This window comes from Podarcis filfolensis, assembly GCF_964270895.1.
Source record: "Podarcis filfolensis genome assembly, chromosome: 8".
Taxonomy (NCBI): Eukaryota; Metazoa; Chordata; class Lepidosauria; order Squamata; family Lacertidae; genus Podarcis; species Podarcis filfolensis.
Window position 1 is genome coordinate 57,576,412 of NC_139611.1, and position 14,088 is coordinate 57,590,499.

The 14,088-nt window shown below is 44.1% G+C and overlaps 1 protein-coding gene across 24 annotated transcripts in view; it reads left to right on the forward strand.

The window, feature by feature from the left end:
• MACF1 (microtubule actin crosslinking factor 1) overlaps positions 1-14,088 on the forward strand; it is a 293,076-nt gene that overhangs the window by 131,713 nt on the left and 147,275 nt on the right. For 23 of the 24 annotated variants that reach the window (XR_014551046.1, XR_014551047.1, XR_014551048.1 and 20 more), the window contains 11 exons: positions 493-612; positions 1,969-2,064; positions 2,704-2,831; positions 3,064-3,157; positions 3,931-4,085; positions 4,459-4,756; positions 5,629-5,757; positions 6,805-6,882; positions 9,468-9,629; positions 10,678-10,782; positions 11,846-11,941. Coding sequence is in view for 20 of the 24 variants with exons in the window: in XM_083625102.1 (XP_083481228.1) it covers positions 493-612; positions 1,969-2,064; positions 2,704-2,831; positions 3,064-3,157; positions 3,931-4,085; positions 4,459-4,756; positions 5,629-5,757; positions 6,805-6,882; positions 9,468-9,629; positions 10,678-10,782; positions 11,846-11,941 (1,461 nt within the window). In the remaining 4 variants the exon portion in view is untranslated. The remainder of the gene's footprint in view (positions 1-492; positions 613-1,968; positions 2,065-2,703; positions 2,832-3,063; positions 3,158-3,930; positions 4,086-4,458; positions 4,757-5,628; positions 5,758-6,804; positions 6,883-9,467; positions 9,630-10,677; positions 10,783-11,845; positions 11,942-14,088) is intronic. The other variant, XM_083625107.1, reaches the window with a different exon arrangement.

A 14,088-nucleotide genomic window follows, 5' to 3' on the forward strand; every position in this document is an offset into this window, starting at 1 on the left:
GTCAATAGAAACCCAATCAGGTAGCCACACCTAGCAGTTGGAGAGGATGTTCCCCCTGAGAATAAAGTTCCATCTTCAGGTGGCATAAAATCCTCTCCCTTCAGATCAGGATCCTATTCCTGAATGGATGTGTAGCTCTGAAAAAGCATCACAAAAAGGGGAAGTGGTTGTCCTTTTACTGCAAAAGGCCAGACAAAGACTTGCAAAGCTTTAAACTACGGGAGTGGCCATTCCTGGAGACCTGGGACTTGATGGCCCTGTTGCTGGGCTCTGAGACCTTGATCCATATCAAATTGGATGGACACCATCTCTGGCAGCAAGCTGGGTGTTACCCTGATGCAGTATTCTGAGACACTCAGTGGAAAGCATGCATCTTCATGTCTCGTCCGTTCTCCAATTTGGCTTAATATTTTGTCTACTGTTAGTTTAGAGCAGTTACTTCCTAATCATTTATCTCACATAAAAGGCTGTTCTTTCCCTCTCTTTCTGTAGGAAGTGGACACAAGGTGGTTAGAATACCAGAACCATATAGATTCTCTCATCTCCTGGATCAAGCAGCACACGATAATGATGTCTGACAAATCTTTTCCCCAGAACCCTGTAGAGCTCAAGGTAAACTTCAGATCCATTTTCTCTAGCCATGCCTTGTATGCTTCCTTATGTGGGCCCCCTACTCTGCTCTTCACTGATTGATTATTGTTATCTTTCCTCAAAATCTAAATCAGAATATTTATTGGTATGTGCATGGGGCAAATCATAGCTCAGGTTCGGTTCATACAATCCCTGAACTGACTTCCAATGATAAGCTTAGCGACTAAGGTACAAAGAGCCACTAATCCCCAAAAGATCAGAGAGATTCTCTCTTCCTCTCAGCCTGTGTCATCTGTAGCAATCTTATAATTTCTATTGTGTGTGGAGGTCACAGTTGTGGAGAAATGGTCTCACTGGTGAATGATCCAGAACTGACACTGCAAATCTCTTGCTCATGTAGACAGTAGTTACTAGTGTAGGACAGGTGCCCTTGGGACTCCCCATGTGCCATCTGTGTGTCTTCCTCAACTGTCTGGTTGGAATGTGCCCTTGGATTATGATAATGCCTTTTCCTTGTCTGGGTGGAGAACAGAGGGGTGTTTGTGTGCCTGGCTTTTGCATGGCTAGAATGCAGCCTGCTGTGCTAAGGGTTAAGGTTATACCTGTTGCTCCACCTGTTTTTGCTTCTAGACCAACCCCCTAATGGCATGTGTCCACTATAAGGTTATCTCATAAAGCGACCCTTGGGCTGAAAAAGGCTCCCTGTCCACATAGTGCAGAGTACAGTGATCTGAAAGCAAATACTAGGAGCATGCTAGGTGTTTGTGGATCAGAAGGCTGGAAAGAAGGGGGTGTAGCTCATGAATTAGAACATCTGCTTCGTATGCAGAAGGTCTCAGGTTCAATCCCCAGCAGTATCTCCAGGTAGGGCTGGGAAAGACTGCCTGTTCGTGACCCTGGAGAGTCACTGCCAGTCATCATAGAGATTACTGAACTAGATGAACTGATCGTCTGACTTGCTGTAAGGAAGCTTTCTGTGTTTCTAGCTGCAGATGACTCAAGTGAGTGAGCCAAGTCAGGGCAAAACAGTTAACCAATCTGTTGAGGAGACAGATAATGTTGATCACTTTGGAACCCAGATGTTGGCAAGATCTGTCCACTAAGGCTCCCCAAATGAAATTTAAGCAGGGACTGGGGTCCATCTTGCATCTTGGTTGAGACTGATGACAAAGACCCAGGCAGCACTGAGCATCTCTCCCAGTTTCCTGCCATTTCTTTCTGCGTTCTGTCTGTTCACCCTTCAGGGATACTCTGTGGGTGAGGATGGGGCACCTTTCCCCTTACACTGTGAGGGCTAATAGCTGCTGCATATTTCCCCCACTTCCATGAGTAAAGTGATTTGCTGCATGATGACCCCTTTGCTCTCTGTTCTTGCAGGCACTTTATAACCAGTACATACACTTCAAAGAAACAGAGATCCCAGCAAAACAGCAAGAAAAACGAAGCATTGAGGATCTGTATAAACTACTGGAGGTGAGACAGGTTCTTGGATGAACAGGCAGTTCTTTTAAACATTAGAAAGAGTTTGGTGGACTTAAGGCACATTTGTTCAGCTTGTGTTTATCCTTCAGCAGCCTACCCAGCCTTCTTCATATATCTCTTTGGTTTTTGTCCTTCCTAGTCCCTAGTCCCAACCTTATTCTTAAAAAAAAAAAAGTTGTTTGTTCCTTGGTCTTATAGTTTCTTAGCCATTGTCGCATCTCCCTTATTTGCTAGAGTCAGGGGAAGACTATCACAGTAGGAAATTACCTAGGCTCTTAGCATCCCCAAGGCTTTATCTTTATTTTATTTATTACATTAATATCCCTCCTTTTTCACCAAGGGGCTCAGGGTGGCATATATGGTTCTCCCCTCCCCGCTCCCCATTTTATCCTCACAACTGTGGTAGATTAAAATAAGAGACATAGACTTGCCTAAGCTCATCCAGTGTGAGCTTTGTGACTGAGTAGGGATCTGAACTTGAGCCTCCCTGGTCATAGTCCAGCACTCTAACCACTACACTGTACCACGTTGGCTCTCATCTTGGCTTGTGCCTGCACACGGGTAGAGTGAGTCCACAAAGGCCAGTCTCTGGGCCTGAAGAAACAGTTCCTCTTCATTTGTGCTTTCCAGACCTGGATTGAATTTGGGCGCCTTAAGCTGCCGCAGGGCTATCACCCCAATGACGTGGAGGAAGAATGGGGCAAGCTCATCATAGAAATGCTGGAACGTGAGAAGTTGCTGCGGCCAGCCGTGGAAAGGTAGGTGGTGAACTGTTGAACGGGATGACTAAGGACACCCTTTCCCTGCCAGCTGGCAATGACAACTATTGTGAAGTCCTTTGTGATGTAGAAAGTAGGATTAAAAACAATTAAACAGATGTCATAATCAATGGTATATAAAACATAAATTCTAATGAATAAATATTCCACTTTTAAAAGTCTTTTTTCTGGCTTTCTGTTTTAATTCTGGTGACTGACACTCTTCCTACAGGTTGGAGCTGCTGCTACAGATTGCAAACAAAATCCAGAATGGGACTCTCAGCTGCGAAGAGAAACTCACCCTGGCAAGGAACACGCTACAAGCTGTGAGTCTTTCCCTTCTGTTATTCAGCTCTCCCTGATCTTCTCTCAGATCCACTCCTGCAGGGTCTCAACATGACAAATGAAGGCAGTCAAGACCTCTCAGCTTTCAATCAGCAACAAAACTTGTAGATTCTCTAACTAGGAAAATGCACATATAGAACCAAAGGTTTGGGTGGCTAGAAGAGTTTAATATGTTGGATTTAACACTGCCTCCAGCTCCCAAAGCTTCCTCACTTGTCTATTATCCCCCCTTGCTATCAGGAACACACAGCTCTCTTATCTGTAGGAGCTGGATGGTGTATTCCTTGGTCTTTCCTTAGGCCTCTCCTTCCTGCCTCCATCCTTCCCACAAGCCTTGCTCCTCTGCCATTCTTCCTCCAGCCTCTGTGTTTTTGCCTTTTGCTCACTCAGCATCCTACCCACCAGCCTCATCACCTCCAATATCTGAAGTTCTCCTTGCCCCTCTGCCCACTTCAGGCATGCAACTTGCTCTCATTTCTAGCTCCCTTTCAAGTGCAGCCAAACTAGATTTTCATGCCCTGCGCAGATGTAGTACTTTTAGCCAACATTGTATTACTTGACATCTTAAGGATAAACTAGAATGTTCATGAATATTCCACAACATCGTGTCAGCTCAGCTCAATGGGACTTGCAAGTGATGACTATTTATTTGCTTTTAAAATATTAGCTTCTGCACATTAGTCAGATCTGCTTGTCCTAGAAATACACTTCAAAGTGAGAAACTCTGTAATAACCTCAAATCCTCTCCTGCCAGGATGAAGCGCACCTGGAGTCGGGCCAGTTGGTGCAATATGAATCTGACGTCGTCATGTACCTCCAGGAGTGTGAAGGGCTCATCCGCCAACTGCAGGTGGATGTTCAGATACTCCGGGATGAGAATTACTATCAGCTGGAGGAGCTGGTCTTCAAGTAAGGCATTTCAAGCCAAGGAATGAGGGTGTGGGTTATATTCAGCTGGGCTCAGAAGGAGCATTTGGTGAACAAGAATGTTCTGATAGATGACATGCACTGTTAATGCAGTCCTGGTGGTGGTGGAACGAGTTTGGCAAATTTAAGCCAAAAATGTCTTGGGGAAACACCTTATTTGGGGCAGGGGGAGCAGAAGAGATTAGTATGTTGGGTCATCTTTCAAAAGCTCTTACCCCATCCTGAGGAAGTGTGCAGAAATGGGGTGGTGATGGTGGGTGTGTCTGGCTCGTGTGTGGTTGGAGAATGACCTTGTGATCCCACAACCTCATCGACATTCTCCATTCTGCCCCCTCTCGCTTGATTTATCTCCCAGGATTGTGAGGCTTCAGGACGAACTGGTGACATTGAGGCTGGAATGCACTAACCTCTATCGGAAGGGGCACTTCTCCTCCCCCTCTTCCTTGGACTTTGTCCAGCCTTCCTCCCTGAGCACCAGGCACCTTAAGGCTGAGCCCTTGCTGAAGGGAACGCACACAACAGCCACCACTGCCTCTACCTCCTGGTTCCGGAAGCCAATGACCCGTGCAGAGCTGGTGGCCATTTCGTCCTCCGAAGATGAGGGCAACCTCCGGTTTGTGTACGAGTTGCTCTCTTGGGTGGAAGAGATGCAGGTGCGTTGTTTAATGTTAAACAAAACATAATTCAGGTGATGAGGTATTTGTGTGGGCAGAACTGATGATGTTTTCAAATGCTTGGTGTGATCACTTAATACTCATTCTTTAAATCACTTTATTGTTTAAGGGGGCCTGGTTTACACTGTCTTTTGCCAACCTGACATTGCCTAGGTGTTTTGGACTGCATTTCCCATTGGCCAGTACTGGTTTAGCAGGGTGAAATGTACTATAACTTTTAAATCCTCCATCAGACAGTTCCTTGGGAATGACTAGGGAAGTCTTAAACTGGCTGTAAATTATGCCCTGGCTAATGTTCTTGAGCAGCTTCCACGAATGTCTCTCTGAATGTCCTTGAGAGGTCGGTCCAAAGTTGACTTAGTTAACTGCATGCGCCCAGTTTCTTTTAATGGGACACAGAAAAGGAAGCTGTCCTTAAGTTACATATTTTAAAAGAAGCCCCATGAGAAGAACCCTGCTGGAATAAGGCCAAACACCTGTCCAGTCCAGCATCTTGTTCTCACAGTGGCCAACCAGATGCCTCTGAGAAGCTTGCAAGCAGGACCAGCATTCAACAGCACTCATCCTCCCTTGTGCTCCCCAGCAACTGGCATTCAGAGGCATACTGTTTTCAACTGTGAGGGTAGAATAAAGTGCTTTTGGGTATTAACCTTTGGGCTATTATCCCAGTTCACCTTGATGAATTTCTTGATAGCAAACAGTTTCCAGAAGAATGGCATGACATGGTAGGAGTGTGATGCTTTCTACCTCTTAATAATTGGGTTGCAGCAAGTAAGGGTTAGCTGCTGTTGTTTTTGCCCACAATTCAGCTGGGAAATGCTGACAGCTTGCCTCTTCCGTGCTGGTTTCAGATGAAGCTGGAGCGGGCTGAATGGGGGAGCGACTTGCCAAGTGTAGAATCCCAACTGGAAGTCCAGCGCCATGTCCACAGCAGTGTGGAAGACCTAGGCTCCAGTGTGAAAGAGGCCAGGATGTATGAGGTAAGCAGGGACGCCTGGGGTGGGGTGTGAAGGGCGGCAGGACTGGTTTAGCTCCAAAGAAGACAAGCAAAGTGTTGTTGGAGAGCATAATGTGGGAGGAAAGAACTGGAGGAGAAGGAGCTGATTTTCACTTGGAAGAGAGAAGCCTCCTGCAGGAAGGGGTTGCTTTAGAGTAGCCTTTCCTCTCTAGCTTGCACTCAGCTCCAGATGCTTTGGATGTCAACTCCCATCACAAACATGATGGTTGGGATGGTTGGAGTTACAGCCCCAAACATCTGGAGCTGGTCACCAACTTTATGGGGAAGGTGGCCTGGGGGCCTTTATATGCAAGCTATTTACACTTGGTTTTGGAGAAGCAAAAATATAAATCTGTAGAATTAGAGAGATAGCCAGGATTTCTTTTGTTAGCTTGAGTATCCTTTTCTGCCCCACTAAGTTCATGTTCCTGAGAGGAGATCTCATGCAGTTGTTGCTGTATTGGGGCCTCTGGGGTGTGTTGCTCTAAGGATAAAATACATTCTAAGGCAGGGGTTGCACTCTAGAATTTGTTGGACTCCAGCTCCCATCAGCCCCAGCAAGCATAACTAACATTCACAAATTATAGGAGTTGTAGTCCAGGGATATTAGGCTACCACGGCTCCAAAGGGGAAACACATCTTGGGACAGTCTGTGTGTGTGGAGGGTTTTGATAGTGTGAAAATGGACCCTGAGGAGGATTGGGAATACGTTCCATGGCTAAAAGGGACACATAGAAGTCTGCTGTGCTCAGACTTCATTGTGCTGCTTTCAACAGGCCATCTGCCAGGGATTATTAGCTGTGATTCCTGCACTGCATGGGGTTGGACTAGATGATCCTTGGGGTCCCTTCTCTACAATTCTATGATTCTATATTTTACGATGCATGCAAGATTTGGGAAAGTGGAGAGATAAGGAAGAGACGAGAGAATTTCAATAGGACCTCCCACTCTCTGTGCATTTCTAGTTAGGTGTGTAGCTTTTGAGCTGCTTCTGATCCTCTTTGTTTTCTCTTCTTCCTGTTTTTTAAAGGGCAAAATGTCTCAGAATTTCCACACCAGTTACACGGAGACACTGGGGAAGCTGGAGACGCAGTACTGCAAACTGATGGTGAGTTGTATTTTGGGTTGATTCCTGCAGCCAGCAAAGTGTCAGGGAACCTCATTCAAGTTCAAAGTTGTTGGAAGCCCCTCAAAGCTGTAAATTGCAACTTGATTCATGGAGGCTTAAAATTTGTGCCTGTGTGCCTGAAACCCTTTCTGTGCAATCTCTTTTAAATAAAGGTTTGTCTGTTCCTTGTTTTGTGGTTCACAATCTACCTCACATCTTCAAAGAGTGCTTCTGTGGCAGAATAAGAAGAATATCTCCTTTAAGAAGCACTTGCTATGCAGTCTTTTCATTGATTTAGTTAAAGCATTTTTCTCCTGTTTTCATTCCGCTGCCACTTCCGCCCCCCCAAAAGAAAAGAAAGCCTTATATCAATATGAAGTCAGTTCCTGCCCTCAGATTTATAACACAAAAGGAAAGGGGATTGGAAAGAATGAGGAAAAATAGCAAAGGCACAACTTCTTAGTTACAGAGTTGTAATGACCAGCTGGAATGGCAATAGTTCAGCAATTTGAGGACCCTAAAGTTGATCCAGTGGAGAGGCCTTGCATTTCTGTCTCTCCCTCTGCTTTGTTCCTTGGGAAATATCATACTGTCCCCACTCCCTGGTACAATAACAGTAATTGCTGTGTTAGAAAGCAGATAAGTCATGCTGCTTCCAGGGCTATCAGTTTAGACACATTTCTTCTTCTTCTTCTCCTTCTCCAATAGACAAAGTAGCATGCCAATATAATAACAAAAATGGTGCCTTTGGGAAGCGAACTGCAGTCACACGTGCAGTTTGCTCTGGTGCAACACAAGAAAGCCCATCTAATTCTTTTCTTTTTTTGTAAATAAATTTTGTAGGTTTTACTATTTCAACTTCAACAATAATTTTCCATCAAGAAAGAATGAGAAATACAAAATATCCAACATGAAGTATAAGAACTAAAACAAAACAAACAAACAAAACATTTTCGGAGGTTCTCTTTAAGTCAGGAGGACTTCCCTCCATTTCCTTTCCTGGTTCATGGAATATATATATTTTCTGCATAATTATACTTAAACCTCTTTTTTTCCTATCCTTTTTATTTTATCCTAATTACATACCATCAGTTTTTATTGTTCCAGTTCAAATTTCCTTTCATAAACTTTATCTTATTTTAACTACTTGCAAGTGTTTGGTCAAAACCTGCCAATGTTTCTACTTGTTTACAATATTTTTGTACATCTACAATAAATGCCTCCCATTCTTTTTTAAATTTCTCAATGTTATTGTCTCTGAGCTTTTCTGTAAGTTTTGCCATTTCTGCATAGTCCATCATTTTCAATTGCCATTCTTCTATTGTTGGTATTGTATCTTCCTTCTACCTTTGGGCTAGTAAGATCCGGGCTGCTGTTGTTGCATACATAAATTCTTTTCCTTCGGGATTTTATTTTCTGTTATTCCTAGTAAAAATGCTTCTGGCTTTTTAATAAGTCATTTTAAACATTTTATTCAGTTCATTATATATCATTTCCCAGTAATTTTAACCATTTTACACTCCCACCACATAAGTACCCTTTTTTTCTTTACATTTCCAACACTTATTAGAACTTGTTCTATACATTTTTGCAAGTTTTACCAGTGTTATGTACCAACAATACATCATTTTCATATAGTTCTCTTTCAGTGTTGTACATGCAGTAAATTTCAAATCCACCTTCCAAAGTTTTTCCCAGTCACTCATTTGGATATTATGTCCCAGATCTCTCTAATCTAATTCTTAATATAGTAGGCTACAATAGTGCTGTGGGTTACCCCACAGGGTACAGCCGCCCCAGCGCCTTTTCCTTCTCATCAGATCAGAGTCTTTCATGCATCTGTTGTGGTGCATGCTCTGGCTCTGGCTCATTTATGTATGCAATAAATGCATACCAGGTTGCATGAAAGTTGTCCACATCTTCAAATCTTCCAGCCACACATGCAGAACAGGTAGGTTTATCAGCCAGTGTCACCCCACCCCACCCTCTGAAACCACAAATCGGTTAACAGTGCCTTTTCCCGATGTTTTACTACTTCTATCCTAGCAGCTGCCGACAGATAAATGTTTTGCCCCTTAAAATGTAGAACTGACTTAGAACCATCAATTTTTAATATAACGGAATGTGATTCTTCCCCATCCTCCCTATTCTACGATCTTCTTTTGTTTGTGCATTTTAAATATTACTTCAGAAATGGTGCATTATGCTTCTCTCATGTGATAGGTGGTTTGGTTTTTAAAACAGAGAAGGTGGACCCCAGCACATGTGTATCAGTAGCCATTGTTTGCAAACAGGACCTGGTGCCTCTGCAATGGAAAAGGGACTCGTGGGTGTTTCCTACTAACCCTAAAATATAATAGGAGAGCATGTAAAAAAAGGTTTGAAGAATAACTTGACAATGTGGGGATTTCTGACAAGGCATCTGGGAAGGAGGGTGGTCAGCATCAGAGGAGTTCAGGCCAAAGGGGGCCCTGCAGTCCAGAATCCTGTCCTCACAGTGGCCAGCCAGAAGCCTTTGGGAGGCCCTCAAGCAGACAATCCCCAGAGTGGCAGGAAATGTAACAAAGTATGTTGTCTTTTTGCAGGAAACCTCCAGCTTCCGACTACACCACCTCCAGAGTTTGTATGGGTTTGTGTCTCGAGCGACGACTGAGCTAATTTGGCTCAATGAAAAGGAAGAAGAGGAGCTGGCGTATGACTGGAGTGACAATAATCCCAATATGGCTGCCAAGAAGAATTATTTCTCGGTGAGTAGGAGGGGCTGGATGTGGCCAAGTGTTTGCAGTGCCTCTATGGTGTTCTGTATTCTGGAAGCGGCAGAGTTCCACATTTCTCAATTAAGCTCTGTGTTCAGGAAAACTTACAGGTTTCAGTTTATTTTCTCAGAAGTGCCTTATTTTGCTTGTGCTTGCTTTTGAAATTCCCTGGTCAAGTTGCTGGGTGATAGTCAACTAAGTTTTTCTCAGAGTAGACCCATTGAAATGAATGAACATGAAGGAGTACATTAATTTTAGTAGGTCTGCTCTGCGTAAAAAAAATAATTGACTATCGCCCATAGTGCCAGTGAGTTTCGTCAGTTTTCAAAACTTTATTTTACCTTAAAATTTTATATCCAACTTTGCTTATATGATTGAACCAAAGCAGCTTATAGTAAAAATGGGTGGGGTGGGGTGTTATCAAGAAAAATGCTGTTCAGTGTGAATTAATAGTAATAGTATCAACAACCCCATTGAGAAGCAACCCCCACACTCAAAAAATAACTAAATCAAGCCCAAAGGCTTTCATAAAGAGGGAAGTCTTAGCTTGGATGCAAGTACTGGGGCTCAGCAGGCTATTGCTCCGTAAAATAACCAGCCTCCCAGTCATTTAAGGCTTTAATGGTAAGAAGCTTCAATCACCTTGAGTTGATGATCCCCTTCATGGTCGAGAACAGATTTAAACCTTGGTTTTCCCACACCCAAATTTTCTATTCTTGCCCAGATGCGAATTGCTCTCAATGCTCAGAGTTCTTGCAGGCAGTGGGGCTGTAAAACAGCTGTGGCCAGCCTATGGCTGATCTACAGATTACATTATCCCTGACCAATGGCTGATGGATGTTGTAGTCCAGCAACATCTGGAGAGCCACAAGTTCCCTTTTTCTGCTGTGAAGTTTCATGGCTAAAGTTTCCAATACTGTGGCACGTCTGCGTGCCTCCTGCCACTCTTCCTGTGATGCCTACCAACAGAGAGGCAAACCTATTGTCTGATTTTGCTATAGGGAATGTTATTGGTCCTCTTTGTGTTTCTGCTATGCAGGAGCTCACAATGGAGCTAGAGGAGAAACAGGATGTGTTTCGCTCCCTGCAAGACACAGCTGAGATACTGTCACTGGAGAATCACCCAGCCAAGCAGACTGTGGAGGTAAGAGATAGCTTGGGGGGGGGATGCTTTGAAGTTGTGATTGTGAGCACTTTAACATGTGTGTTATGCAAGACAACTGCATAGGATACCTTGATGTATTTCAGTACGACTGCATCTTCCGCACATTTATTTGTGCCTTTTCAACCTTCCATGGTTGAAGGCTGGCTGGTTGAAATTTCACAGATTAAATGCACACAAGGTTTTCCTGGCTTGAAAAGAGCTTTTCACCTCTCTGCCTTGCTTACTGGGCAAGGCCCTCTTGTCATGCCAACTCTGGAACCTTGGGTATTGTTGCATGAGATCTTGTGGGAATTCAGCCAGCCCTATGGGATTGGGTGAGAGCTGTTGGGATACTGCCAGGGAGACAAAGGCCATCATTCCTCCACGTCGATTCCGGACGATCCATCAATCTCCCGTAGAACAGTATCAGTCAATTAGCGACACAAGCCTCAGAAACAGCTGTCCACATTCCAAGGACTTTCGCAGAGTTCGTACAACGAAAGATGCACTCAGGAGAGCATATTTACAACTTTATTCAGCGTTGGTCAGAACAAAGAAAAAAAACATGACTGCCTGAGAGGCACAGAGAGAGAACAACAGCTATATACAAAAGAGAAACTTCCTGTGAGCCGGAAGTACGCAGACTTTGTGACTCACAACAGCCTGCTCCCTTTTTAAGGAGGAACGGAAATATCCTAACGTGAGCATCCCAGAGCTGGTGCACTGAGCAGGCTTTGCCTGGTAAGCAAGGCAGAGAGCTTAAAACCTCGTTGTGTGAGCTGGCACGACAAGAGGGCCTTGTGAAAACAGCTGTTTTGAAGCCTTTTGTTACAGCCAGTTGTCCCTTCTTGTATTCCTGACCATAAGCCTTGATTGCGTGGCCGGTTTTACTTTATTTAAAATATTTATTGACTACCCTTCATCCAAACAGGGTAGTCTTACAATGGGCATGAATAAAATTGGTGATACCAGATACAAATTCAGCAAAGGTCTGAGCAGGATGTAGTTGTTGTATGCAATTGTACAAAAAATGCTCTTTTGTCTGTTGTTTGGTTTTTCACAGGCATACAGTGCAGCAGTGCAGACTCAGTGGCAGTGGATCAAGCAGTTGTGCTTGTGTGTGGATCAGCTTGTGAAGGAGAACACAGCTTACTTTCAGGTACAGGGAGTTCTCCGTGGCTGCGCATCAGCGGTTAACTCATGAAGTCAAAACAAATGCCCTGTTGAAAATTTCTCCCACTTTTTTTCAGCCATTCTCCATCAATTAATAAGAAAAGAAATGGCATTCAAAAATGATTAAATGGCAGAGGAAATATGTGTGATAATTTCAAGGATAGGGTGCAGGGATTTTCTTACACTTACCTTACTTTAGAAGGGACGCGTGTGGCTTTGGGGATAAAACCTCAGCGCCTAGGACTTGCCGATCGTATGGTCGGCGGTTCGAATCCCCACGGCGGGGTGCGCTCCCGTTGCTCGGTCCCAGCGCCTGCCAACCTAGCAGTTCGAAAGCACCCTTAAGTGCAAGTAGATAAATAGGGACCGCTTACTAGCGGGAAGGTAAACGGCGTTCCGTGTGCTGCGCTGGCTCGCCAGATGCAGCTTGTCACGCTGGCCACGTGACCTGGAAGTGTCTGCGGACAGCGCTGGCTCCCGGCCTCTAGAGTGAGATGAGCGCACAACCCTAGAGTCTGGCAAGACTGGCCCGTACGGGCAGGGGTACCTTTACCTTTACCTTTACCTTTACCTTTACCTTACTTTAGAGGTGTGTTTAGGGATGTGTATGAATGTCTTTTATGTCATTCTACATCTCTCTGGTGGTCTGCACTTCGAAGCCTCCCTGCGTGTTTGTTCTTCCATTAAAACCCAGGAAAAGGACACCATAGCATTAGCTCCTCTCATGGGTTTTTTCAGTTCTGCAACTATGGACAGCCAGGGAGGCTGCAGAGTGCTGGAGGAATGTTTACTAGAATGAAAAACACACATACCTCCTGCATGACCTTGTAATGCTAAGGTAAGGTCAAAACCCTGCACCCACCAGAATTTTAAAGGAATGCTTAAGTTCCCCGAGAGTGAGGCAGCATAACTTAAGCTTTTTTCTCAGAGGAGGAAATGTTTGAGTAACTGTAGGATAGATATTGACACATTATGAGTCAGAAGACACTCAAATGCTGCTGCTGCTGAGCAGTACAGAACCCCACCCCAGCCTAACAGGTAGTGAGAACACTACCCTTCTTCCCTCGCTATTTCTGCTTCCACCATATTTCTTCTCTTGTCTTATTAATTGTTAAAAGGTTTATATCCTGCTATTCATCTCAAGTAGAATCTTAGAGTTGGAAGGGACCCAAGGGTCATGTAGTCCAACCCCCTGCAATGCAGGAATATCAGCTAAAGCATCCATGACAGATGGCCGTACAACCTCTGCTTAGAAACCTCCAAGGAAGGAGAGTCTACCACCTCTCATGGGAGTCTGTTCGACTGTCGAACAGCTCTTACTGTCAGAATTTTTTTCTTTATGTTTAGTCAGAATCTCCCTTCTTGTAATTTGAAGCCACTTGTTCGAGTCCTACCCCTCCAGAGCAGGAGAAAACAAGCATGTTCCCCCTTCCATGTGACAACCCTTTAGATATTTGAAGATGGCTATCGGATCTCCTCTCAGTCTCCTCCTTCCCAGGCTAAACATACTTCAGAGTAGGATCAAATATAACAATACAAAAACATACAATCAACCCATCTCAAGCTTTGCTAGTAGAAGAGTAAATCAGCTCTTGGCTTGTGTGATTTGGTAGCAGCATGGAGGTTGCAGACTGTACAAATTCCTGGCCATGCCAAGCAACTATAGAAAATGTCCTCCTTTTAGTTACCGTATTTTCGCTCTATAACACGCACCCGACCATAACACGCACATAGTTTTTAGAGGAGGAAAATCCGTAGGCATGCCACCCGTAGGCATTTCCTCCATAACACGCACAGACATTTCCCCTTACTTTCTAGGAGGAAAAAAGTGAGTGTTATGGTGCGAAAAATACGGTAATTTATTAGAGAGGCATCAATATAGCTTATCTTGGGCTTGTTTTCTCAGAATTGGATCAGGATCAAGACTTGTTAATTATCTTGATCATGTTCCATTCTTTAGAAAACAGGTCCAAAATGAGCCATACTGGTATGTCGCTAATCAAATAACCCAAAGGAGGCTGTTTTCTCTGGTTACTGGCCTTCCTTTTTCATGATGAAAATGCCTTTGAGCAAGTTGAATGGATGCTTTCTTTTCAGTCTTTCAAGTAAATTCCGCTCTTTCATAAAACATGC